At 41.0% G+C, this 27,399-nt stretch overlaps 1 protein-coding gene across 1 annotated transcript in view; it reads right to left on the bottom strand.

The window, feature by feature from the left end:
• The window catches only part of PPP2R5A (protein phosphatase 2 regulatory subunit B'alpha), a 74,712-nt gene that overhangs the window by 35,625 nt on the left and 11,688 nt on the right, over positions 1 to 27,399 (bottom strand). The window contains exon 2 of the mRNA XM_020794602.3: positions 18,549 to 18,745. Within this exon, the coding sequence (XP_020650261.1) occupies positions 18,549 to 18,745 (197 nt within the window). The remainder of the gene's footprint in view (positions 1 to 18,548; positions 18,746 to 27,399) is intronic.

Genomic DNA, 27,399 nt, shown 5'->3' with positions numbered 1-27,399 from the left:
AAAAAAAGGGAAGAAAAAAGGGAGGGAAGGAGGGAACAGACACCTTTTAAACGGAACACCTTGAAAAGCACCTTTTCAGCCAAGACAAACACCTTCTGGGAAAAACCAAGCACCTTTCAGACAACAGATCACCTTGAAAAGCACTTTTTCAATCAAGACAAGCCAATGCAAGCACCTTTTGGGGAAAGGGGGGGCAGCAAAGAAGGGAGGGAACACCTTTTAAAAATCCAAAAATCAAAAATTAAAGTAAAAAAATAAAAATACAGTCCATACAGCACTGTACCAGGCAATACCAGGCAGTCTGAATACAGTATTGTCTCCAAATCCACTCTCAAAACTCTGCAAAGAGCGAGGAAGCAGACAGGATCCCTCTTCACTGGCCAACGGTTAACGGAAAGTTCAAATTTCGCGCTCTCCCCCCCCACACACAATTTTTTCAGTTTGTAACTCGAATCTAAGTTTGCAAGTCGAGTCAATATTTTTTTCTATCAGAGCGGTTTGTAAGTCAAAATGTTTGTAACTATGACCGTTTGTAAGTTGAGGGTTGACTGCATAGACAGATGATTAAAGAATATTGCTAAAGAGGTTACTATGAATAAAAACACATACAACAAAACATGTAATACCAATTTACTGAATGATCCTCAAAAACTGTGATTTACATCTGTGATTTACATACCAACTAAAAGATCAATAAACCTATTATATTGGCAGCATGTATCTGAGATATATTTGGAATACTGTGGACTAGATCCACTGGTGGAAGCACAGAAAGAGGCAACGCATCTTGAGGGTGGACCTGTGTTTGGGGAGAACAAACTAGGGACACTCAGGGGATGCAACACCTTCTTTCTTTCTTTTCCCCATTGTTCCCTCCCTCCGTCCCTACTTTCCTGCCCCTTTTTAACCTAAGTTATCTTAGGTTAAAAAAATTCTCCCCCTAGTGGTAGAGGACGGATTAACTGGTTTTGCATTAGTTCCTATGGGAACTAATTCTTTGACTTGCAAACGGTGCCTCTGTCGAACAAACAAACAAATAAATAAACACATAAGAACAATAAACAACTGTATCGAATTAATCGGTTTTCAATGCATTCCAATGGGAAATGCTGAGTCAACTTATGAATGTTTCGATTTAAGAACATCATCTGGGATGGATTAAGTTCGTAAGTCAAGGCACCACTGTATAGTGAATCAGTTAAGACTTATTGTAGATATTATATACAACAAAGGAATATTAATTTTGTGGGATATGGAATCCTCAGAAAAATGGGAATATTGAAAATATTTGTTTAATGTAGTAAAAAGAAATATAATAAATCAGGTGAACAACCCTTTTTAAAGAAACATGTTAAGTATCTGGAACAGAAATAAAAAGAAGTTATGTCCATTTGAAGGTTTTGCACATATTGTGCAACTTTTGGATAATATGTGTAAAGTGCTAAAGTTTGTTGTGATTTTTAGAAAAGCATGAAATCTGTTACTTCATAAGGTGCCCCAAGTCTTCTTGTTATTTCTTATAAATACCTATAGCCAATATCTTACAGATCATTTCCCAATGATAGCGAAATTGGACATGGAAATTAAGAGTATGTCAAAAAGTCTGGAATGCTGAAGAACAAAACAAGGAAACACTAAAGGAATACAGACAGAACAGACGCTACTACAGATGGCATTTTGTCATTTCATGCATCTGAGACACCCCAGACACTGACCCTTGGAAACCATGCTTTAGCTTCTCAATTTTGAAAGCTTCAGCAGATGCTCTCTGTATATTCTCAGCTTAGTTAGGACTATTTAAGAAGCTCCTCTTGATATATCGTGTAGTCAGTGATTTTAGGAAACAGCTTATGGGAAAGAAATAAAGAGGAATAGAAATCAAAGGAAGTAGTAGTTAAGTTGTCATGGATTATTGGTTTGAACGCAGCACATTACAAAGCAAAGTCTGTTCAACAATAGGCAGAGATCCAGACTATCAGATTACTCTCTTGACTCAAGCACAATGTCAGTGCATGCATGTGTGGGTACATACACACATATAATTCAGACATTTAAAAAACAAGAATATTCATGTATTCTTATAACAGTGAAGTTCCAGAAAAATTGAAGCTTACAGTTTCTATATAAAACCCTGCACAGGAGTGATGGTCAAGCTTGTGTTTCATCCAGTTATTTTGACTGGCTAAGTTAGCATTCAAATTTTACAAAAACTTTAAATGCAGAAAGAATTCAGCAGCATTTTAGGAAGATAAGATATATAATGTCATGCACATGCATCATATGGCTCCGCGCTTGCAAGGTGAATCGGGCAGATGGTGCTAAAAGGAAGCTGATGAATATACAGGTGAAGAATCAAGGCCAATATGATAAAAAAAAATTAAGGATAATTTTAATGGCATTCTATTTTAATGATAACATATGCCCATTGGCCTACCACATGTCGTGTTTATAAATAAATTCCCAAACTTTTCAGAGATTACCATGAGAAGCTTCTTGGAAAATAAAATATGGAGTTATTGATTTTAGGAGAAACATGTGAGTTTTACAGAAAATGCTGAATTATTTGTTTGAATTTCTTTTGTAAGAAATAGTTTCATTTTCGCGAATACAGTTTCATTTTCCCTAGCATTTCATGTAGGACAAATTAAACTGGGCCTTGCACTTGATAAATAGAAGCAGCTTCTTGTGACTTGCTGATAGCCACACCCCTTAGCATTGTGGGATTCATGACCACTGTGGGTTTTGAACCTCTTTTAGAATATCTAGTATTTATTTTGAACAAGCCAGGAGACAGTCACCCAAATCATATTTCATCCTGGACCAATTAACAAGACATTGACTGAAAAGGACCATACATCACTCCAGGGGTGGGCACTGCTTGATACATGTAACCCCAAATCTCCCCAGACTACTAAAGCCATTCTCTGTAGTAATACCTCCCCATGCAAATTACCCTCACAGGCACCTGTAGAAGAGAGTTATTTGTATGGGGGGTTGCATTTTGGAACAAAAAGCTGGGAGGTTGAAGGGACAGAGTTTCAAAAGTGATGTGTATGTCTCTAAAGCAGCCATTCTCCACGGTAGGGGGAGGATATGACTCCTTGGGGTCCCTGGAACATTTGAAGGGGGCCACAAACTAGAAACAATTCGTCACACACCATCTTAAAAGGATTTTTATGTGACTTATTATACAATCCTGATTCAGCCTATATTTCTTTCATATAGGCTGTGGCCCAAAAAAGGTTGAGAATGGCTGCTCTAAAATCCAGGAGAGGGCAAAATTGGTCCTTTGGATCTTGCCCACCCCCATGTGACTCTCTTCTCCCCATCTCTGCCAGTTAATATCTATATGTTATTGGGAAGGGGTAGGTGCATTAGTCTGATGCAACAAGTCTTAATGCTTCTTTAAAGTCTAATGACTTGTTCACCATAAGCTTCATGGATTGCAACATCTGACCTACAGTTTGTTTAAGGCCATTACCTCACTAATAAGTAAGATTCAATTTAAATACAGTTTTCTACATAAAGGCTCATCCTTGCTGGTTATGGTAACCTTAATATTTGCAACCCAGGTTCCCCTTGATATTTTTAGTCCAGTTGTGTCCGACTTTAGGAGACGGTACTCGTCCTGCTTTTCAAGTCATAGAGCCAGCGCCTGTCCGAAGACAGTTTCCGTTGTCACATGGCCAGCGTGAATAAGGGAACGCCGTTTTACCTTCCCACCGAGATGGTAACTATTTATCTACTTGCATTTACATGCTTTCGAACTGCTAGGTTGGCGAGGAGCTGGGACAAAGCGACGGGAGCTCACTCCGTCACGTGGATTCGATCTTACGACTGCTGGTCTTCTGACCCTGCAGCACAGGCTTCTGCAGTTTAGCCCACAGCGCCACCACATCCCTATACTTTGCAAGTTAGTTTCAGTTATATCAGAAAATTAATGTCTGTAATCAAGTAGTAAGTTGCAACTGGAGTAAGCCCACTGAATCAGTGGGGTTTGGGTAAGTAAATTCCTCTGTGTGTTTCACTGATTCAGTGGGCCTCCTCTTATTGCAATTTACTACTGGATTTCAGCCAATGATTGTTTGGTTTGGATTGTTTGCATTTTGCATGCATGCCTATCTTATCTATAGATAAAAGAATTCCATTAAAATATATCTATTTATTTCTTTATTTCTTTATTAAACTTATATGCCGCCCACACTACCCGAAGGTCTCTGGGTGGCTTACAACATTTAAAATACAATAAAAAGGCAAAAATAATTAAAATGCAATTAAAAATATATACTCTAAAAATTATCATCAGACCCACAACTGATATTGTTTCAATTAAAAGCCTTCTGAAACAGGAAGGTTTTGACCTGGTGCCGAAATGTTATCAGCGTCGGCGCCAGACGAATCTCAGTCGGGAGGGCATTCCATAGTCTGGGGCAGCTGTCAAAAAGGCCCTTTCTCTACAAGCCCTCCCTCTTATCTCCTTGAGGGACGGCTCTTTCAAAAGGGCCCCCTGCTGGGTAGGTTCATATGGAAGGAGGCGGTCCTTCAGGTATCCAGGGCCCAAGCCGTTTAGAGCTTTACTGTATATGTCAAAACAAGCACTTTGAATTGGGCCCGGGTAGCAACTGGTAGCCAATGTAACTTATACAGAATCGGCTTGATATGTTCCCTAGCAGCCCCACCACTCACCAGCCGCACAGCTCGATTCTGGACCAGCTGCACTCGCTGGACCGTCTTCAAAGGCAGCCCCACGTAGAGTGCATTGCAGTAATCTATGCGAGATGTTACCAGTGCGTGTGTAACTGTCATGAGACTCTGCTCGACCAGGTAGGGCTGTAGCTGGTATAATTTCTCGCCACCGAGTCCACCTGGGCTTCCAGTGTTAGACTGGGGTCCAGGAGCACCCCCAAGCAAAGTGAGTCTCTTTTATGGCCTGTTTCCAATATATATATATATTTTCTTCAAGGGCTAGAATAATATGGTAAATCTTAGGCTACACTGACAAAGATCTCAAACCTTCTGGAGTAGTCTGCTCAAAAGTTTCACTTTCTTTTGTACTTATTGACCCTTCCTCTTCACACTTGGCTCTTAACATCTCCTCCCTGTACAGGTCTATTCCAGTCTAAGCATTCCTCTGTTCTCTGAACTTCTTGAAAGTTAGCACTTAAAAGATAAGGGGTTGATTCTGTGTATATAAGATTTGCAGAGGAGCAAGACTGAGGTATTTTATGCTTATTTAAAAACATCTCTCCTGATACAAATTCACAGTTCTGAGAACTGCAAAAGTAAGCATCTGTGATAGTATTTTCTAGATAGAAGAACTACGCAAAACATTCTTACAGAAACCTCTGGGAGAACATATTTTACCCAATCAATGATTCAATGGAATACATTTCCAAAAGTTTTTAAACATTCCATGAATATTCAGTCTGATACAATGTAATTAAAAACTGATTCTTTCATGATTTAAAAAAAAAAACCCTTAGGGCTATGAAGTATCTTAAATACAAAACTATATTTAGACAGATTTTTTTCTCAAAATTTTTTTTATCAAACAAAATCCAATTTAATTTTTTAAATCTGATTTTTAATTCTTTAAATATCGCTATTTTTTTATCCATCCTTGTTTTTGTTTCTTGTTGTGTGCCATCACGTCACCTGCAATCTATGGTGATGCCAATGTATCATCTAATTTTCAGCACTGCTGCTCCACCTCTCTCTCACATGACTTCACCCCTGTGTGCACACACAACTCTGTGTCCCCCACGCATGGGGTTCCTTTGCAACCAGAACCAAAGGGGCTGAAAAGAATTGCTGGATGGAGGACGAAAGCTGTGAGGAGGGAGGCAGAGTCGCATGCACCTTAGAGTGAACTTTAGGTGATGCTATAATGAGAGGTCTCCAACATACCCTGTCCTCAACAGTTCTTCTCAGCTCTTGTAAACTCAAGCCTGTGGCTTTCTTTAAAGTGTCAATCCATCTTATATTTGGTCTCCCTGTTTTCCTACTGTGTTTAATGTTTCCCAGTATTATTGGTTTTCCGCAGTGAATCTTTCCTTCTCAAGATGTGCCCAAAGTACAACAGCCTTAGTTTCAACATTTTTTACTCCAGACTCCAGAAGGACTCACTTGTTCATCTTTCTGGCATCTACAAAGCTCCAGGACCACATTTCAAACAAATAATTTTTTTACTTGTCAGCTTTATTTACTATCCAGATTTCACACTCAAACATTGTGATTTGGAATACAAGAGTGTGGATGATCTTGGTCACCAATGACACATCCATACACTTGTCCATAACATTTTATGCTAATAGAACTTGCTAGTCTTTATGTTGCTACCAGATTCTGCTCTAGTTTATCATGATAATTGAAAGGACGACTTATAAATCTATTAAACAAATATATGTGAGACCATTACCTCACAGAACATTTCTAATTACCAACCACTCTATTTATCCAGGGTGATGTCCAAACAAGGCAACTGTGAATAATTCTAAGTAAGAGTTACAGTACTTCAAATCTCCTGGAAAGAGATAGCTGTATATTTCAAATAGAGATAATCTCCCTTTCCCGCTGCATTCAGGCCTCATTATTCAATGTACATAAATCTGGAATAGATAGTACTTTGGTGTTAAATAGGAGAGGTTCCAAAAGAAACAACAGCATAGCTTTCTTCTCACTGAAATACAAAAGTACAAGCCAAACAATGTTGTTTGAAAGAGCTGGTAAATTCTTAACATCCATGAAGCATAAATTGCTATGGGCAAATTGGAAAATAAAAACATATATATCATATATATATTACGCATCAAGAACAGTCTTACGGATACAATTCCTGCCATTGCAATTTTAAATGTATCTATGCTACTTTACATCGTAGTGAAACAGAATAAAAATAGAAGGAAAACAAGGAAGCCTTTCTAAAGTTTGACTAGCCCATCTTTAGCTTAATTTGCTCACAATATTATTCATTTCCCGAAGTTTAGGGTACTAACTGAAGTGACCAACCAAACTGTGGGACAGGTGCAAATCTATTGCTGCATACTAGTTTCATTGGCCCCGACCTCAGTACAACAGCATCGTTTGCTGAAGTTCACAGTCATACAGTGATCCAACAGTATTTTCTTGCCTTTAGAATGAAAACTGGATTTTCTGTTCCAAACCCAGGAGGATTTCTGAAACCTGAAATTCATTTAAATCCACAAACAGATGTTGGCTGCACTGAAGAAGAAAAAAACAGCAAAGCTTACAGGGGGCACCTTCATTATTATGGTCCAATATAGCAGCAGGTCCTTCAAGACATGAGGTGAGCAATATACAGTATAACCTCTTAAAACAGCCAGTCAATGCTTTTAAGCAAGGAAGAATTCTAGTCATGTGTACAATTTTGAAGATTAACCTCACATTCAGCTTCAGCCTCACATTCTTCTGCCTTTGTAAGATAGCTGCTGATAAGATTATGGGCTGTTCCTGCTACAATGTGTTATCTAACATTAGTTAAACTGCAATTTGTCTTCTGTTTCTAAACACGATTAACTAGCATATTCCAAATCATACAAGCCACTTTTTATAAATTAAGTGCTATCCTTCAAAAACAGTCCATTATTCATTCTAAGCTGTCTCCTATTGTTACATATCTACTAAGATGTCAGCCCTCTAGCTTTATGCACTAATTTAAAGAAAAACAAGTTAAAGACTCAGATACTGTACTTGTATCACAATCTACAGACATCTCAGTAAATCACACTCCAAAATCCCCCAGTCTAAAAAACAGTTAAGGTTGGCATGCCAGTCTACTAACACATCACATATTTTATGAACTCATGAAAGTTACTGAGTAGATAGCAACCTAATTTTACAACTACATTTTAACATTCACTTTTGTGTAACATTTTAGATTAATTTAAAAGTTTTGTTACTGAAGGATGACTCTGGAGTTCTGAGACAAAAGCTGAAGTTTCTCAGCAAAATTAGCTGCAGTTGTAGAAACCCAAACTAACTTTAACACACTGAAAAATTAAAAATGCATAATTTTAAATTAACCATTACTGTGAGGCAAAGCTATTTTATTAGAGTATCAAAAAAAAATTGTTTCTCTAATAAATGCTTTTCTAATAAAGCCAGTTCTTTAAAAAATACTTGAGAAGTACGTTAATAAAATAGTTCTTTGTCCGATCAAGTAGCCCACTCTGTTTGTAAAGAGAGGTTACCTACCTGTGGTTCTTCTAGTGGTCCGCCGTGAATCCACACAATTGCATTCTTCTGCGCCTGCACAGAACCTCTCGGAAGTTTCTAGAGCTTAAAGATAATTGATTAGTGGGACGTTCCCCTTGGAGCACATGCTCCACGGGGGACGTTCCCCCATGGAGCGCATGCTCCACCCACCCAAAGTCCCCTCAGTTCCTGAAAGAGTCTGCCGCTGTCAAAGATCTATTTAAAAAGTCAACATGACGGACAAAGGCGTGGGTGGGTGGGATGTGTGGATTCACAGAGGACCACTAGAAGAACCATGGTTAGAGGTAGGTAACCTCTCTTCTTCGTGGTCTCTGTGAATGTACACAATTGGGTGACTGACAAGCTCACTTACTGGATAGTGGGACGTCACAGTAGAAGAGAAGTCAAAACAGCTGTGCCAAAAGCAGCATCATTTTTTGCCCGGATATCAAGATGGTAATATCTCACGAAGGTCGATGGATTAGACCATGTAGCTGCATGGCAGATGTGAGGAAGCTAAACTCCACAGTGAAGTGCAGTAGAGGTGGACAGCACTCTAGTAGAGTGGGCCTTCAAATGTTCAGATGGCGTTTTGCCTGTCAATTCATATGCCAGTGAGATAGTTTGAATAATCCATCGAGAGATAGTTTGAGGTAAAGCTGGAGCACCTTTATGAGGGCCATAGAAACATAGAAAAAGCCATGGTGATTTTATAAATTTTAGTTCTATCAATGTAGGAGGCCAGAGAACATCTTACATCAAGCATGTGGAGCATGTGCTCGAGTGGTGTAGAAGGAGAAGGGAATAGAGTAGGTAATATCAATGGTTGATTAAGATGAAATTCAGAGGGTGACTTTTTCTGGGTGAAACTGGAAGAAAGGTGGGTCGGATCTGAGGGCAGCAAGTTTGCTAGCACATTTAGCAGATGTTATTGCTATGAGGAACAATGTCTTCAGAGAAAGTAATTTGAAATTGGCAGTAGCCATTAATTCAAAGGGCGGTCGAGTAAGTGCATTGAGGACAAGTTGCGAGGATCACTGTGAAAGAGGATGTTGCCGTGGCCGGCGAATATTGTGGAGTCCCTTGAGGATTTTTTTTCAAAGTTGGGTGGGAAAAAAGCTTAGCAAAATTGGAATGAAGTGGCTGTTGCACCACAATAGCAGAGATATAAACCTTCAGGGTAGAATGAGATAGTCCAAGATGAAAGAGATGAAGGACAAAGGTAAGTACAATCTTCAAAGAAACAGGGATCGCAGGTAAGTTGTGGGAGTTGGCAAAGGATAGGAAATCCTTCCATTTATTTTTATTTGAAAGTTGGGTTGAAGGTTTTCGAGCTTGATCAAGTATGTCTCTTATGGCAGGAGTATTCTCCACGCTGTCGGGTTCAGAGAGTCTATGTCTAGATGGTAAACTTTCCCATTGTCCTGGGTGAGAATATTTGGTATCGAGGGGAGACGGAAGACGTCTGTCCACATTGATCTCAGGTGGGTTCACCATGGTTGTCGTGGCCACCACAGGGCGAGAAGTATGGCATTCAAGCGAAATTGATGAAGCCGAAGGATGGTGCATTGAATGAGTGGTATCAGAGGGAAGAGGTAGAGGAATTTGTCGTTCCAATCTATCAAAAAGCATCTCCAAGTGAGTTCTTGCTGGTACCGGCACGGGAACAGTATCAGTATTGGCGTTGATCTCGGAGGCAAAGACATTGATGGACGGGACACCCCACCGGTGGCAGAGGATATCAAAAACTTTGTCATCCGATGACCACTCTGTTCGTGTGCTGAGGCGACTGAGATAGTCTGGGAGTAGACTGTCATCTGTGGAGACGTGTACTGCTACTGGGAAAATGTAGTGTAGGTAACACCACTCCCAGAGCTCGACAGCCAGGTATACTAATGAGAGGGAGTGTGTGCCTCCCTGTTTGTTCACATAATAAAGGGCTGTTGTATTGTCTGTAGCTAGTTGTACAGCTTGCCCTGCAATGACTGGTAAAAAGGCATGAAAGGCCTTGACAATTGCTAAAAGTTCGAGGTGGTTTATGTGTAATAAATGTCCTTGTCTTGTCCAGAGACCATGGATTCTGTGATGTCGACAATGTGCCCCCCAGCCAACGGGCTGGCGTTGGTGATGCCTTGTATGGTGAGCTGAAGTGACATAAGAGGTCTTCCGACGAGTAGTTGTGGAAGAAACGTTCACCAGGTGAGCTGAAGGGCAAGCTCGTAAGTTACTGTGAGACGTTTGGACGGGAGGTCTGTCATGGGTTCGAAGAGTGACAGACACCATGACTGGAAGGACCTCATTTTCAGCTGAGCATGCTGGATAATGGTGGTCGTGGAAGCCATGAGCCTGAGAAGGTGTTGGGTGTGATATGCCGATACCTAGGCTAGAGGTCAAAAAGGTTGTATTGCTCTTATTGATGCAATGGTCCTCTCCTGAGGGAGAAAAGCTCTGGCTTGTAGGGAATCGAAGTACGCTCCGATATAAGTGGCAGTCTGTGATGGTTCAAGATGGGATTTGGCAATATTCACCTTGAGTCCAAGGTCTCAAAGGCTATCGAGAGCAAATTGGGTGGCTCTGACGGCTTCGTGATAGGAATTGGCAAGTATCAGCCAGTCGTCAACATAAGGAAATATGGTGATACCTTGAAGACGGAGACAGGCAGTGACCGGTGCCATGCATTTGGTGAAGATCCTTGGTGCCATAGAGTGACCAAATGGGAGGGAACAGAATTGGTATGAGACGTTGTAGAATCGGAATCAGAGGAATTTGTGGTGATGCGGATGGATAGAGATGTGAAAGTATGTGTCTTGAAGGTCGATGACAACAAACCAATCCTCCTGTGGAAGGAGAGGATAATAGTGTCGAGTGTCAGCATTCTGAAGCGTTATGGTTGAATGCACTTCTTGAGATTTCGAAAGTCAAGGATAGGGTGGGGTCCTCTGTCTTTTTTCGGTACTGTAAAATATCTTCGTGGAGGGCAGAAGGAGGTACTATGTATATAGATTGTTTTTGGAGGAGAAAGGAAATTTCTTGTCGAAAAGCCAATGAATACGGAGTGGTCCTAATGGTGTCAGAAGGTGGAGTACATTTAGATTCAATAAAATAACCAATTTGGATAATAGAAAAAACCCATTGGTTGTTAGTAATTCGACGCCAGGAGTTGAGGAAAGGATGTAGTCTAGTTTGAAAACAAGATGGAAAAGGTCTATAAATATTGCTTACCCTTTTTTGTGAGCAGCGAAAGGGTTGTCAACCTGTCCGTTGTTGTTGAGGAAGGAAGGTAGGTGTTGAGGATGTCGCTGGGCCAGAGTATGACCGATCAGAGACTGGCGGCTTATACTGTCGGTATGGATGTTGGTAGGACTGAAAAGGCTGTTGGACGAATGAGGTCAAGTTTTCTCCCTTCCCGGTTAGTAAGAGCTACCGAAGTTTTGTTCTGTGCTCTTGATTGATTAGACTGTACTATGATTGAGTTTGGTGCAGGATGTTTAAAGAGAAAAGCTGTATTGGGACCATGGGTCTTATAACGATTCTCTACGCGTCTCAAAATTTGCAATTATGAGGGGGGCTTATCCCACGATTCTTTAACCAACTCGAGCATTGCAGGAATGAATGAGAGGCTAAGAGAGGGTGTCTTGTCTTGATTTAAATAGTCAAAGATGATGTCCTTTTTCTGAGGCAGTGGTTCTTCAACTTCTAGTTCCTGAGATTTTGCCATTCGCATGACAAGCTGGGAGTAGGACGTGAAATCCTCTGAAGGAGAAGGCAGGTGGGTTTCAGCTACATCGGAAGAGGGGCTAGGCAAGTTCGAAGGTGATCCTTGAGAAGTGTCAGAAGAGGAATCTTGAACAGAAGGAGAGGATTCAGAAGATGGTGATCGGTGTGTAGGTCTGATAGCTGATGTCAAAGTTCGCAATGGTGGTGGTGGGTGTTGAGTTGGAGGCCGGTGTGGTACAGAAGACTGTTCGATGTCAAGAGAAGGAAGGGGAGGTCCTTTGTAAGTAGTAGTGATGTGGAGAGATGTACGGGATGGTCTGGAAGAGTGTTTGGTCCGTTTAGATTGAGTTGGAGAAAGTGGGGGAGGGACAGTTGGTTTGAGAGCTGATTTAGTAGGGATCAACATATGGTGGATCGATGTTGACATCAAGGTGGTGAGGGTGATACAGAGGGTGAATATCGAGATGGACAAACGTATTTCACTCTCTTGGACTCATTATAATAGATGTGTTCAGTCGGATCCTCATGATAGTAAGGATCGTAACAGTGGTACGGATCCCCATAATCATCTCTGGCTGAGTAGCAAGCCGGCTCAGGATAGTAGTAGAATTCCCTATCTGGGAGATCATGGTGCACAGACAAGAGATGTCATCTCTTTTGCCGGTGTTTACAGGGAGAGTGATGAGATGATTCCGAGCCAGAGACCTGAATAGGTACTGCCTGCCCTGGTGATCTAGGGCTTGAATGGGCCGAGGCCAGGCTGGAATGAACATCAGATGGAGATAGGCCAGTGCTCGGCGAGAGGCTAACAACTGAAGCTGCAGCCTGAGCTAGTGTCAAAGTAGTCATCTCTATCCAAGATGGAGCCCAGGGCATCTCTAGATGACTCTTCAAGGAACAGAGATGGAAGCACCGATTGGGGTAGGTCTATATGAATTGATTTTGAAGGTTTCTTGGTCTTTTTAGGTTTAGCCTTATCTTTCTTTTTCTTAAAAAAGTCATCAGGACAGATCAGAGTTTTCGACATGGACGTCGAGCTCAATTTCCAAACTGACTTCAAATAGTCCTTCTGACTAGAGGAAGGAGTCATAGGGCTCAAAACTGGCAGAGAGGTCTCTCGATGTTTTAGATGTGGAGATGTCATTGGATCCATGGGAGTCTGATTAAGAGATTTTCCCCAGAGGTACGAACGAAGTCTTTGTAGCCACAGTTTAAGAGCGGGTTTAGTAAGTTTTTTACATTCAGAACAGGAGTATGTTTGATGTTGCTCTCCGAGGCAAAAGAGGCAATAGTTGTGACCATCGGTGAGCGAGATCTTATTTTTGCAGAGCACGCACTGCTTGAAAGGCCCTGGAGGGACCATAACAGGTAGGAAAAGGAAGAACGGAAAGGTAGTTGGTGGGGCGGCGGGAGAGAAAACCGTGGGAAGAAAAAAAATGGATTTGGATAATCTAAAGGGGAGAGCACAGAATAAACAGGGGAACAACAAAATATATGATTGAAGAAAATAAAGGAATGATCTCACAAAATACAATTGCTCAATCGTGCTAACATTCTGAAATAGGTCCAACCAAAGTGGTGGCTAAAAGGAACTGAGGGGACTTTGGGTGGGCGGAGCATGTGCTCCATCGGGGAACACCCACTAATCAATTATCTTTAACCTCTAGAAACTTCTGAGGCGCAGGTGCAGAACAATTGTGTGCATTCACAGAGACCACAAAGAACAACAATAGCTTTAAAAGAACAAAAGAAAGAAAATAAAAGCAAGCAATTCACTCCTAATATAATATTCACTCCTAAAGTTCCTGCCACCACAACAATACCCCATATATAAAGTTTTGAAATAGACTCAGAACTACTAATGCATCATTTCCTTTAAACATGGATAAACCAGATGACACCACCGCTTAATATTCAAGACAGTCAAAACTGAAGGCTGTCCATGTCCAAAGTTCATCTTAAATTTATAGCAACATGTTTCCATTTATTCCAATCTGGCAGACCAATAACAGAATCTGTCACAACTGAGGCCATTCTGGAATTAAAACAAAAATGTTTTTATTTCCATTTAGGCAGAATGTTGACTCCACTGACCTTTTGTATCCTTTAGGTTTTTTTAATGATCTCAAAGTTGCATTAGAGCAGTCTCAAACTCAATTTACCTGGGGGCCGCTGGAGGCAGAGGCTGAGCGAGGCTGGGCTGCATCAGATTTTCCGCCAAGCGGAGCAAGAGCCAGAGGAAACCGCACAGGTGTTTCCTTAGCCCGGCTGGGGCTCAGAGGAAGAGGAGGAGGAGGAGAGGGGCGTGCGAGCCCTAGTTGCTGGCCATGACCCCCTCTGGCTCCTTCTTCACTACCAGCAGCAGCAGCGGCAGGACGACGAAGAAGTGGAGGAGGGAGCGGAGCGCCAGCGACCGCCTAGCCGGGGGGAGGAGGGCACGACATACAGTAATTTTTTAAAAAAAAAAAAACCCTCACAGAATTCACCTTGCCAAAGGAGAAAAAACCCCACCGGCACCCGTGAAATTAAACAGAAAGGGGCGGGGGACCCCACAGGTGCACGCGTGTGTGCGCACACACAAACACATGGAGGTCCAGAAAGCTTCCTCTGAGGGGCCCCCTCAAAAAAAGGCGCACTCAGCAGCAGCTACCCCCACCATGACAGAGGAGCAAATTTTGTGAGACAAGCCCAGGCAGCCTACAGAGCCGAGGCAGCTGAAGCAGGACGAAGAGGAGGAGGAAGAAGCACTGCTGGGTGCTGAGGCGGTCGCTGGCTGGGCTGGTGCTGGGGGTGCTGAGAGAGAAACAGAACCAGAGAGTCGCTTCCCTCTTCAAGGACGGGCCAGGAGTGAGTTCCGCTTTCAGGCATTGCGCGGCGGTGGCTTGGGCACTCTGGGGAAAAGGGCCAGCAGCCTGCCTCGCTTGCCAGCTCTCCCCCAAGACAGCACCTCTTGCACCCTCCATCCAGAACTGCAGCCTGTCAGCCGGCAGATACACAGGCTGGGTGGCAGTCTGAAGTTCCAGATGGATGGTGCAGGAGGCGCTGTCTTGGGGGGAGAGCTGGCGAGCGAGCTGACGCTTTTTTTTGACTCTTGACAGCAGAGGACGTGTGAGCGCTTCAGGGGGAGGCAAGGCGGGGCCACAAACTATCATCCAGCAGGCCGCAAATGGCCCCCGGGCCGCATGTTTGAGAACCCTGTATTAGAGATTATTCAGCTTAGATCACACAGATATTTGCTGTTTTTTCCTATACAGACATCAAAAGGTATTCAGTTATATATAATGTAATTTTTATGTATAGCTACTAGGAGTGATATTGCTAGCTAGTAGTGGTAGTATAAAAATTCTAAAATTTTACATTGTTGAACCAGGAGGAAAATTAATACAGTGGTGCTCCGCTTGACGACAACCCCGCTTGACGGCAACCCTGCTTGACGACGAAATCGCTTGATGAAGTTTTTGCAATCGTAATAGCGATTGCAAAACGATGGTTCCAATGGGTTTTTTTCGCATTACGGTGATTAGGGGCCTGCTTCGTGAACTGTTTGTTCGCTAAACGATGATTTTTCCAGTTCTGCAAAATGGCTCCTCTCCCTTTGCAAAATGGCTGCTTTCCTGACCCCTGCTTCGGAAGACAGCGATTTTAAACAATTGATTGGCAGTTCTCTATGGGCGATCTTTGCTGGTATTTCCTCATTGGAATGCATTAATCGTTTTTCAATGCATTCCAATGGGGTGGGGTTTTTTTCCGCTTGATGACAATTTCGCTTAACAGCGATTTTCCTGTAACGGATTATCGTCGTCAAGCGGGGCACCACTGTAGTTCTTGCTTTTTAAAAAAAAGTATGAAGGCCTTGTTTTAATTAACATTTAATAATATATTCCAGAGGCTTCAAATATAAATCAATGTATGCTATAATAATTCAGTACACCACAAATCAATCTTTATTTATTTAACATATACTGCCCAATAGTGTGATATACACTCTCACAACCATATAAACTACAAATAATACTGTAACAACAAACAATAAATAATAAATCTAATTTGCGTCTTTTGCGAAACCACGTTAGGACTCTGCAGGCAGTCCCGTTCAATTTCCAGAGAAATATTTTCATGCATCAATTACCCTTTGCTAATACTATTAACGGATTTCTTTGTCTCATTTGTATTCAATCTGTCTCCCAGTGAGGGGACCAAAGGCAGCTCAAATTGCTTAAAACACAATAAATTACAATGTTAAAAACAATTAAACATAATACTTTAAAAGTTTATCTAAACATTTTAAACCTTAAAAACACACTTTAAAAGAACATATGACCAGCATCCAGGAGGGACTCAATCATATCCAGTTTAGTTATTAAAAGCCTACCTAAAAGGGAACATCTTTAACAGCTACTTTAAGAAAAAAGGGAGCCAATATAACCGCTTGAGAGAGAGCATTCCACATACTGGAAGCAGCCACAAAAAGGCCCATTCCTGTGTCCCTGTCAAATATACCTGCAAGATGACAAGAGGACCAAGAGAAGGGCCTTCTCTGAAAATCTTAGGTGCAAGGAAGGCTCATATGAGGAAATATAGTTCTTCATATAACCTGGAACCAAATGACACAGGAGGGATAGAGTTGGGTGTCATCAGCATGCTGGTGGCACCAAATTACAAAGCTCCAGACAATCTGTGCTAGTAGTTTCATGAATACAACATAGGGTACAGACCAGAACATGAGGGACATTACAGGCCAATGGCCACTGCATGGAACAGCCATCCTCCAGCACCACCTTCTGGAGTTGCCAATCCAGTAAGTACGAGAGCTATTGTAAAACAGTGTCTCCAAAAGAAAGCCCAGAAGAATACATGATCGCACATTCCCCCTTCCAGTTCCTGATGTAGGTCATCCACCACAATGATAAAAGTCCCACAATGGGACTTCTCAACATTACCCCCATGACCAACTCAGCCAGCTCAGGAAGAAAGATTGTTGAGCAGTAAGTCACCACAATCTTCCTCATTTTGTCCTTCCTTCATTGCCATAATCCTCCCTTCCAGTCTTCTGGGTTTTTGATTATCTTTTCTTTGAACTCAGATCTCACTGACCTTCCCTTTCATTCTCTCACATTTGCACATCTGTTTCTTTCTCTTCTTTCCTTTCTCTGCCATTTTCTTCATTCATGAAGAAAGTGGCAGATAAATTTTCCTCAGTTTCTTCATTCATGTTCTCTCTTCATGAAGAACAAATGCACTTCAAATTCAAATAGGAGGACTTTAAACCTGTACTTGCTGCTTTGCACTGACTGTTTTCCACTATGTGGGCAGAACCAACAAAATGCTGGGGTCTGAATTACAGTAACAATTGAGGCAAGGGGCCTGGATATGTGTGAAGGAGAGAAAGGGAGTGAGCCGTCGTCCTCTATCAAAGGAGCAGAAGGAGGCACAGAACGTGTAGAAGGGATATTAGTGGAGGTGGACCCAGATGACAGAGAGGTGCAGCAACATAGGGAAGTATGTCTGGCTGACGAGAAAGGGAAAGAGCTAAACTTGATTGTATGGGAGGATATAAATGAAGGGGAAAAGGCGGGAAGCTTTAGAGTGGTAAAGAGTGATCCAGCAGACAAGAAAGACAAGTCTGCTCAGACAGAATGGAGTATGGGCCATGAGTGTTTTCTGAAGAGTTCCCGAATTTACAAGTGGATGGAGGATTGCTACCGGGACCTCTGGAGTTCGTCGTGCGCAGTCAAGAGGTAGAACCCCTGGAATGGATTGTGGTAGTTTATCCACGCAATCAGCGGGGGAGGAGGTGTGTGTGTGATCCGTCCCAGTCCCTCTTTATTACAGAGTCAGCGGGAGGGGGACTGGGTGAGACACCCATGTTGTGGGATGGTTTGCGCGGTACGGACCATACTGATCCACCCTATGACCGCCCGGGAGCGATTTGGGCCAGCCCCCCTATGAGAAGGAAAGACAAAGAAATAACCACAAGAGTTCGGAGTTATAAGTTGTTACCAGAGTTAAGTTTAATGGACCCGTTCGAGCCAGATGAGTTAAGTTTGTTCACAAATAAACTGATTCTGTTCAAAAAGAAGATCAGCCTCCTGTCCTTTTTCCCGCGCTGTCAACGGAACCGCCCCTGGCAGAACCGACCCGGAGTTACAATATGAAACAAGATTTTCTTCCAACACAAACTTCCCATGTCAAAAAGCCTACAGAAACTACAAAAATATCTCGGTGGCTGAAGAAAAGGTAATTTGCTAGCTAAGCTGTGACCTTTTTCCCCTAGCACACATGACAGCAAACTTGGGCAAATATTCAGCTTTCACAGTGTTACTTGCATATACCATTCGCTATAGCTATAGCTATAGCTGGCCTTTATAGTTGAATTTTAATGTCCTCTCTTTATTCTTTTATGAAAGGTAAGAAGAAAGCATCTGTTCCTATCTCCTAATCAGTTGAATAATCCTAACCTGGTCTCTTCCAATTTAACAGCAAATTAGCAGTTAAAATGTCTGCAAGAACACTGCTCTGACACAGAAACTTACTTCAAAGCATAAACTATACTAAGAAAGAAATATTGGTAGTTATTTTTATATTTATTTCAAAAAAAATTGAAATGCTTTACTTACCATTTTCACTATGTCAGAATATGCTGATTCAGTAATCACACCACGATTTGTTGAAACATATTCCACCAGTTCATTCAGGGTTGCTCTTTTAATTTCTTTGCTCCTCAGGTCAGAGACAGAGTCCATGAAATCAAACAATACACAACATTGCTGCAATTTCTGACAAAAAAGGTCTTGCTGTTCATTTGTAGTGGCATCTGTAAGGGGAAAAAAGTTCAAGAATTAAAATGTTCAGTTCCATATGGTAAATGTAGAAAAGTAATTTACCACCCTGATGGTAACAGAAATCAAGTACTGTATAATGCCAAGCAGGCTGCATCAAATCCAACATTCTATTAACATATACACATTTGCATTATCTTACATGTAAAGAAAGTCATCTTCTCTCCTTTCCCCAACAGGAAATATTAACTTTTAAAAAGAAAACAATTGATTTAAAATTCTATGAATGTTTTAAAAATAAATTATTATCTTTTGTCCACCCTGCATAGCAGGAGATGTCTGAAATCTAACCTGTGTACATACATATTAAGCCGAAGATCACACAATGCTGTGAAATCCTCCAAGGAGGTCATGTTTGCTGATATATGGGGCGATCCCAAAGTTGTGTTCAGCCTGCTCCCTTTAAGTGCCCACTCAGATGCACCCTCATAAGAAAGACAGCATGGCCAATTTTCAAAGTGTGCTCTTGTTTTTGCCACCTCCTCATCTCAGGTGCTTAAGCAGACAGCCTATCTTGTAAAATTTCATGTGAACAGTTGGGTTTTTTAAAAAATTTAAAAATAATGGATTCATATTAAGCAAAATTACTAAACCACTCTGCTTCTCTTTATCAGCTCTTTCTTCACACTCCTGGCACTAAACAGAAAAAAATTTGCCAAGTTATTTATCCATAGAAATGAAGTTCTAGGTTGGGTAACACTTTTAAAGTGAGCTTTTAAGTTGTATCAGAACTCTTCATCTTGTAAAGATGTTATAAAACTTAAGAGCAGAGAGGAAGCAAATAGTTTGGCCCAATTTCTAGTAAAACGTAAAAACGTGCCTTGTTTGTACATTTTTAATTATCCAATATATAAATTATTCTTTTTTTCCTCAAAACAAATACATCAATACAAAACAATACAAAATACTGACTAACAATCTAAAACCCAGTGCACCTCCATACCCACGGGACCCTTTGGAGTAATTCTTTTATTACGAACCTCTTTTGCAAAATTGTATTGATAGTTGCTTAGAGGCTTTCCCCTTTCCTTTCACTAATACAAATTCAATAAATCTACCCCAAATAGCATAAAAATATTCAAACTTACTTCCCCTCTCTCCATCTTTAGTTCAGTAGTCAATTTGTCATTTAATGCAATGTCCCATACTTCGTTATACCAATCTTCTAATTTGATATCATGTTTGTCTTTCCAGTATCTAGCTATTAATAATCTACTGTGTTTCCCCGAAAATAAGACAGGGTCTTATATTAATTTTTGCTCCAAAAATGCATTAGGGCTTATCTTCGGGGTATGTTTTATTTTACAGTCATGTCATCTTCTGGTTGCTGCACAATGCTGCACAATGGCGGAGGGCGGGATTTCACTTATCTAGGGCTTATTTTTGGAGTAGGGTTTATATTACGAGCATCCTGAAAAATCATACTAGGGCTTATTTTCAGGTTAGGTCTTATTTTTGGGGAAACAGGGTAGCACTTGTCATAAAATTAGAGATCAATTCCTTTGAGAAATAATCAAGTTCTATCTTATCAAAAATTGACAGCAAAGCAATTTTTGAGTTTAATTCAATATCTTTTCCAAATATATCACATATTTCCTTAAAAATCAATTTCCAAAATTTCTGAATCAATTTACACTCCCACCACATATGATAATATGTGCCAGTTTCTTCATCATATTTCCAGCAGGTCTTAGAATAGTCTGAATTTATTATGTTCAGTTTCACCAGAGTCATGTACCACCTTAAACTAATTTTTTTAAAAATCTCCTTTATTCTTACCGGCATTAATCTTAGAACTCTCATCTTCCAAATTTTTATCCAATCCTCTGTTCTAATTTCTGTCTTTAAATCATGTTCACAAATTGATTTAAATCCTCTGTTTCAATCTCATTTTCCTCCTTATCCAAAATTAGATTATAAATTTTACTTACTACTCCCTTCTTCAAACCATCCTTCTGCATGTCTTCATGTGATGATAGAAATTGTTCATACTTAGTACATTCTAAACACTAAAAACACTACAACTATGGAGACGAAACAATGTGTTTGGACACACTTTTCAAATGCTGGTACAAGTCAATCTTGCTTTTATACAAACATGATAAAAATAGTAGGCAAACATGTATGAAAATAGCATGTAGTAAAAAAAATAAGCAGGAAGACTTTCCAGTGTCTTCTACTTGCTAAACAATGTACAAAGGTGGGCTTTGCCCTTTAGAAAAAGAAGAGAACTTTAAAATTGTCTAATTGAAAATCTTCTATTCCAGTCCAGAAGTCAACTGACTTTGCTCACATCATTTACTGCAATGTTTAAACATTAAATTTCCTGCTTTATTGCTTTAAGTTTAAACTGATCCATATTTATCACATTCCATGTTCCAATTATGTGTCTTACAGTCTCAGACTTTTCATTTGTCTCTGTGCAGATCAGCCATTAGACATCCTTCTCAGCTTTAATTTAGCTCAACAGTTCCCACTCTTTTTTCAGCTGTATATCCCTTGGCGGCCCATTCCCTTAAGGAGAGAGGGAGGGGCTAGGGGTCTCTCCACTTTCTCATGTGTAGGCTGCTTCCTCACGACCTCTGCTACTGTGCACAAGCAAGCCTGTGAAAGGGTTAAAATCTATAAGGAATTTTGTCCTGTACAAACTGCTGTTGATAGGAAAGGAACAGATGGTACAAGCCCCCAGGTTAGTGTCGGAACAAGAACAGACGCCACTTTGGAGTGAAAGACAATCGACCAGGCCCTCACATGGTGGGTAGAGAGAGAAGGAAGAAGCCAAGAGTTTTCTCATTGCTCAGAATATAAGTGATTTACACTTATTTACATTTATGCACCTTTTCCAACAATTATTCAGGTTTTTTCACATACCCCTAAATGTCCTGGTTCACATCCCTGGAGGTACACATACCCCAGCTTGGGAATCAATGAACTAGCTGCATGATTAGCAACCTGTTCTTTGCTCTTCTCAGTAGCTCACTGAATGCTTTCTCAACTGGGAGTCTCACCTTCCAATGCTATCTTTTGCTTCCTTTGAGGGGGGTCATTGAGAAGTTTTCAAGGTAAGAAACATTCAAAAGTGGTTTGTAGCTGTCTTCATCCACACAATTCTAACAAAAGTTAGCAGCAGTGATCTTGAAGCTATCTGTGAAAAATCCTCTGCTGGAGGCATACTCCGCTACCATGCATGGATATTTAACATTATACAATCCAGGACAGAGAACTGAGGACAGCAACTATATCTAACCAGAAGGTAATACTGTTAATCTGGCTGCAAATGGCTCACCTAATGTGTAGACTGAATTTTATCCCACCTTCACTGATATGGGGTTTACAACATTTCTGTGTGTCTCTATTTCCGACTCTTGAGAGTCTGCTGGACTGCAAGGAGATCAAACCTATCTATTCTGAAGGAAATCAACCCTGAATGCTCACTGGAGGGACAGATCCTGAAGCTGAGGCTCCAATACTTTGGCCATCTCATGAGAAGAGAAGACTCCCTGGAAAAGACCCTGATGTTGGGAAAATGTGAAGGCAAGAGGAGAAGGGCACGGCAGAAGACGAGATCGTTGGACAGTGTCATCAAAGCTACCAACATGAATCTGACCAAACACCGGGAGGCAGTGGAAGACAGGAGGGCCTGGCGTGCTCTGGTCCATGGGGTGACGAAGAGTCGGACACAACTTAATGACTAAACAACAACAAATTTCCAACCAAGAACTAAGTTTATGCTTGAATATAAGGTGCTAGAGGGAGGAAACACTAAATGACTGTCAACCCTTTGTCTTAACATTCCAGTCCATATCACCAGAGGTGGAATCTGAAACCTGCACCTCTGATCTGAGTCTGCAGTGTCCACTTTGAAACTCACTTTTAACAAAGGAGCTTGCCATGCAGAGCTGGACATTTTTTAAAAATTCTGCATCATTCACAAATCTGTCACAGCTATCACCCACACTTGCTTTCAGATTGTGCCCTTCAAGAATTTACCTGATCCACGCCCCGCCCCACAACCACAACTGAAACTATGAATTCTCTCTCTTCTACTCTGAACACTATTTCTGAAGTGGATTAATGCATTTTAGTGTATCAGCTTTGACTTTTCCACTTCCAGTGACCCTCTTAGGATTTCCAATTCAAAAGAGAGTCTAGCCTATGAAGGCATTGCTCTCAGATTCTTTTACCCTATTTAAGAGGGCATCCAAGAGGAATGGATTACTGAACTTTAACAAAACAAGAACTTCAGTAGAAACTGGGACAAGTCTTACAAGATAAACTAATAAGATATGTAAACATTGAGGTCGTCTTCTTTTCTAAAATAAATGTGGGATTGAGGTTTTTTCCTTCCTGAAACAAATGCAGGATTGTAACCATTAAACAAAATAGAATTAAAGATCAAAACTCATGAAGATTGTCCCACTTATTTTTATCTTTTTGAGGTGCAATAATGACAAAAAAGATGTATGTGATCATGGAAACACTTTGGCATTGGATACTAAACTTTTTCTTAAATATATCACACACCCTGAAACCCTAACACTAATGTAGCTTTTTTTCTCAGTTCATTTTACCCAGTTTGCCTAAAGGCTCACACATCATTTTCCATTTATGACATTAAGCTCATTCCACACTGACATAATACATGCTAAATTCAAACTGAAACCTTCACCAATGACAAATACGCAAGTTGCAGCACCAAAAGAACAGAAGAACCCTGGAGTGGAAGCAGGTTATTTTTAAAGTAAGGTTATTTTAACATGCCTGAAAATCCACCTCAGAACAGCTTGATGTTTTGAGCTGCACATACTTAGCAGAAACAGAGTGGTTTACAACTCAGCCACTTTACCACTATATGGCCTTTCCAAAGATGTTCAAACCATGGCCCTACAGCATCCTTGTGTTAAGCCAGGACACAATTTGCATTCATATAAACAGATGCAAACTTAAAGGCAGGTGTTAGAAGGGTAGCTATATATATAATCACTTGAAGTAGGAACACATATTTTAAATCTTAGCAATGTTAGTAGCAATACATACCTGAATGAATATTCAGACTAGATATGATTTTATTACACAACAAACTCAAAAAAGGCATCAGATTGATTGTGCCATACAATATAACAATAGAAGAAAATGTTCTGGCTTTTTAAAACATTGTTTATGTAAGTACAGTTTTTCCCAGTTATCTGAGATATGCTTACTATAAATTCATTCCTAAAATATTTTACTCTTTCACAGTAGCATACCATCTCTTGCATCTTTTCTGTAACACTGTCTTTCTCTAGCACTTCAGTTTATTGTTAACAATCATAACAGACCATAAAGTACTGACACATGACTGAATCGGAAGCAATGTGGCTATTACAAACCCTCTTGAAAGGGCACTGGGTTTTTTTAAGAAATATTTTTAAAGAATATTAATACACTTTTCAGAGAGGTTAGAATATACATTAGTAACCATAAATGATGAAAAATATGTGAATATCTCAGTTCCCAAAGCTCAAGTGCTGAATGCTGGATCTATATAAAAGACACACTAGAAAACTGGACAATTTCATCCCACCTAAACAACATGCATATTAATGGCAGCTATGTCTATGCATCCCCTTCATGGATTGCTGCCTTGTCGTGGTGAAAGGGCTTGAGTAATTCAGAGAAGCTATGGGCTATGCTGTGCAGGGACACCCAAAACAGACAGGTCATAGTGGAGAGTTCCAACTAATCGCAATCCACCTGGAGTAGGAATTGGCAATGCCACTCCAGTATCTTTGCCAAGAATACCCCATGAACAGAAACAAAAGGCTAAAAGATATGACGCTGGAAGATGGGCCCCTCAGGTCAGAAGGCATCCAACATTCTACTGAGGAAGAGTGGAGGACAAGTACAAGTAGCTCCAGAGTTAATGAAATGGTTGGGCCAAAGCCGAAGGGACACTCAGCTGTGGACATGCCTGTAAGTGAAAGGAAAGTCCGATGCTGCAAAGAAAAATACTGCATAGGAACCTGGAATGTAAGGTCTATGAACCTTGGTAAGCTGGAGGTGGTCAAAGAGGAGACGGAAAGAATAAACATTGACATCCTGGGCATCAGTGAACTAAAATGGATGGGAATGGGCAAATTCAATTCAGATGATTACCATATCTACTATTGTGAGCAAGAAGCCCGTAGAAGGAATGGAGTAGCCCTCATAGTCAACAAAAGAGTGGGAAAAGCTGTAATGGGATATAATCTCAGAAATGATAGAATGATTTAAATACGAATCCAAGGCAGACCATTCAACATCACAATAATCCAAGTTTATGCACCAAACACCAATGCTGAGGAGACTGAAATTGACCAATTCTATGAAGACTTACAACACCTTCTAGAACTGACACCAAAGAAAGATGTTCTTCCCATTCTAGGGGATTGGAATGCTAAAATAGAGAGTCAAGACATAAAAGGAACAACGGGCAAGTTTGGCCTTGGAGTTCAAAATGAAGCAGGGCAAAGGCTAATAGTTTTGTCAAGAGAACAAACTGGTCATTACAAACACTCTTTTCCAACAACACAAGAGGCAACTCTACACATGGAAATCACCAGATGGGCAACACTGTAATCAGATTCATTATATTCTCTGCAGCCAAAGATGGAGAAGCTCTATACAGTCAGCAAAAACAAGACCTGGAGCTGATTGTGGCTCTGATCATCAGCTTCTCATGGCAAAATTCAAGCTTAAACGGAAGAAAGTAGGAAAAACCACTGGGCTACTCAGGTATAATCTGGAGGTGAAGAACAGATTTAAGGAACTTGATTTGGTGGACAGAGTGCCTGAAGAACTTTGGACAGAGGCTCCTAACAGTGCACAGGAGGCAGCAAAAAAAAACATCCCAAAGAAAAGGAAATGCAAGAAAGCAAAGTGGTTCTCCAACGAGGCCTTACAAATAGCAGAGAGGAGAAGGGAAACAAAATGCAAGAGAGATAGGGAAGGTTACAGAAAACTGAATGCAGACTTCCAAAGAATAGCAAGGAGAGACAAGAGGGCCTTCTTAAATGAACAGTGCAAAGATATAGAGGGTAATAATAGAAAGAGAAAAACCAGACATCTGTTCAAGAACACATTTCACACCTTAGCAAAGTTATGCTCAAAATCCTACAAGGTAGGCTTCAGCAGTATGTGGACCGAGAACTCCCAGAAGTACAAGCTGGATTTCGAAGGGGCAGAGGAACTAGAGACCAAATTGCTAATATGCACTGGATTATGGAGAAAGCCAGAGAGTTCCAGAAAAACATCTACTTCTACTTCATTGATTATGCAAAAGCCTTTGACTGTGTGGACCACATCAAACTATGGCAAGTCCTTAAAGAAATGGGAGTGCCTGACCACCTTATCTATCTCCTGAGAAACCTATATGCGGGACAGGAAGCAACAGTTAGAACTGGATATGGAACAACAGACTGGTTCAAAATTGGGAAAGGAGTACGACAAGGCTGTATATTGTCCCCCATCTTATTTAACTTATATGCAAAATACATCATGTGAAAGGCCGAACTGGAGGAATCCCAAAATCGAATTAAGATTGCTGGACGAAATATGAACAACCTCAGATATGCAGATGATACCACTCTGATGGCAGAAAGTGAGGAGGAAATAAGGAACCTTGTAATGAGGTGAAAGAGGAGAGTGCAAGAAACAGTCTGAAACTCAACATCAAAAAAACTAAGATCATGGCCACTGGTCCCATCACCTCCTGGCAAATAGAAGGGGAAGAGATGGAAGCAATGACAGATTTTATTTTCTTGAGCTCCATGATTACTGCAGATGGTTACTGCAGCCACGAAATTAAAAGACACCTGCTTCTTGGAGGACAGCGATGACAAACCTAGACAGGATCTTAAAAAGCAGAGACATCACCTTGCCAACAAAAGTCCGAATAGTCAAAGCTAAGGTTTTTCCAGTAGCGATGTATGGAAGTGAGAGCTGGACCATAAAGAAGGCTGACCACTGAAGAATTGATGCTTTTGAATTGTGGTGCTGGAGGAGAACAAACCTATCCATTCTAAAGGAAATCAAGCCTGAGTGCTCACTGGAAGAACAGATCCTGAAGCTGAGGCTCCAATACTTTGGCCATCTTATGAGAAGAGAAGACTCCCTGGAAAAGACCCTGATGTTAGGAAAGTGTGAAGGCAGGAGGAGAAGGGGATGACAGAGGATGAGATGGTTGGACAGTGTCATCAAAGCTACCAACATGAATTTGACCAAACTCTGGGAGGTAGTGGAAGACAGGAGGGCCTGGCATGCTCTGATCCATGGGGTAACAAAGAGTCGGACATGAATAAACGACAACAACTGAATGGGGATTGTTCCGAAAGAAGTGGATGTGCTTCAGTACTTGATGCATAATTTGTACTGTAGGCAAAAACCTATCATTAGGGCAGAATATGGAGAGAATAGTTTCCAATAGGCAAAGGTGTCAGAGAAGTGTGTATTTTACCTGTTCAATCTAGAGATGAGCACAAACTGCTGGTTCAGTGATTCATGTCAGTTCATCTTTCGGACAAAAAGGTGTTTGGCGGTTCCCAACCCTACCTTCCCTAGCAGCTGCCCACTCAGAGACAGCACCCAGAGAAGCCGGGGCAGGGTAGCAGGG

This window comes from Pogona vitticeps, chromosome 1, assembly GCF_051106095.1.
Source record: "Pogona vitticeps strain Pit_001003342236 chromosome 1, PviZW2.1, whole genome shotgun sequence".
NCBI lineage: Eukaryota > Metazoa > Chordata > Lepidosauria > Squamata > Agamidae > Pogona > Pogona vitticeps.
This window is presented reverse-complemented; position numbering and strand designations above follow the sequence as displayed.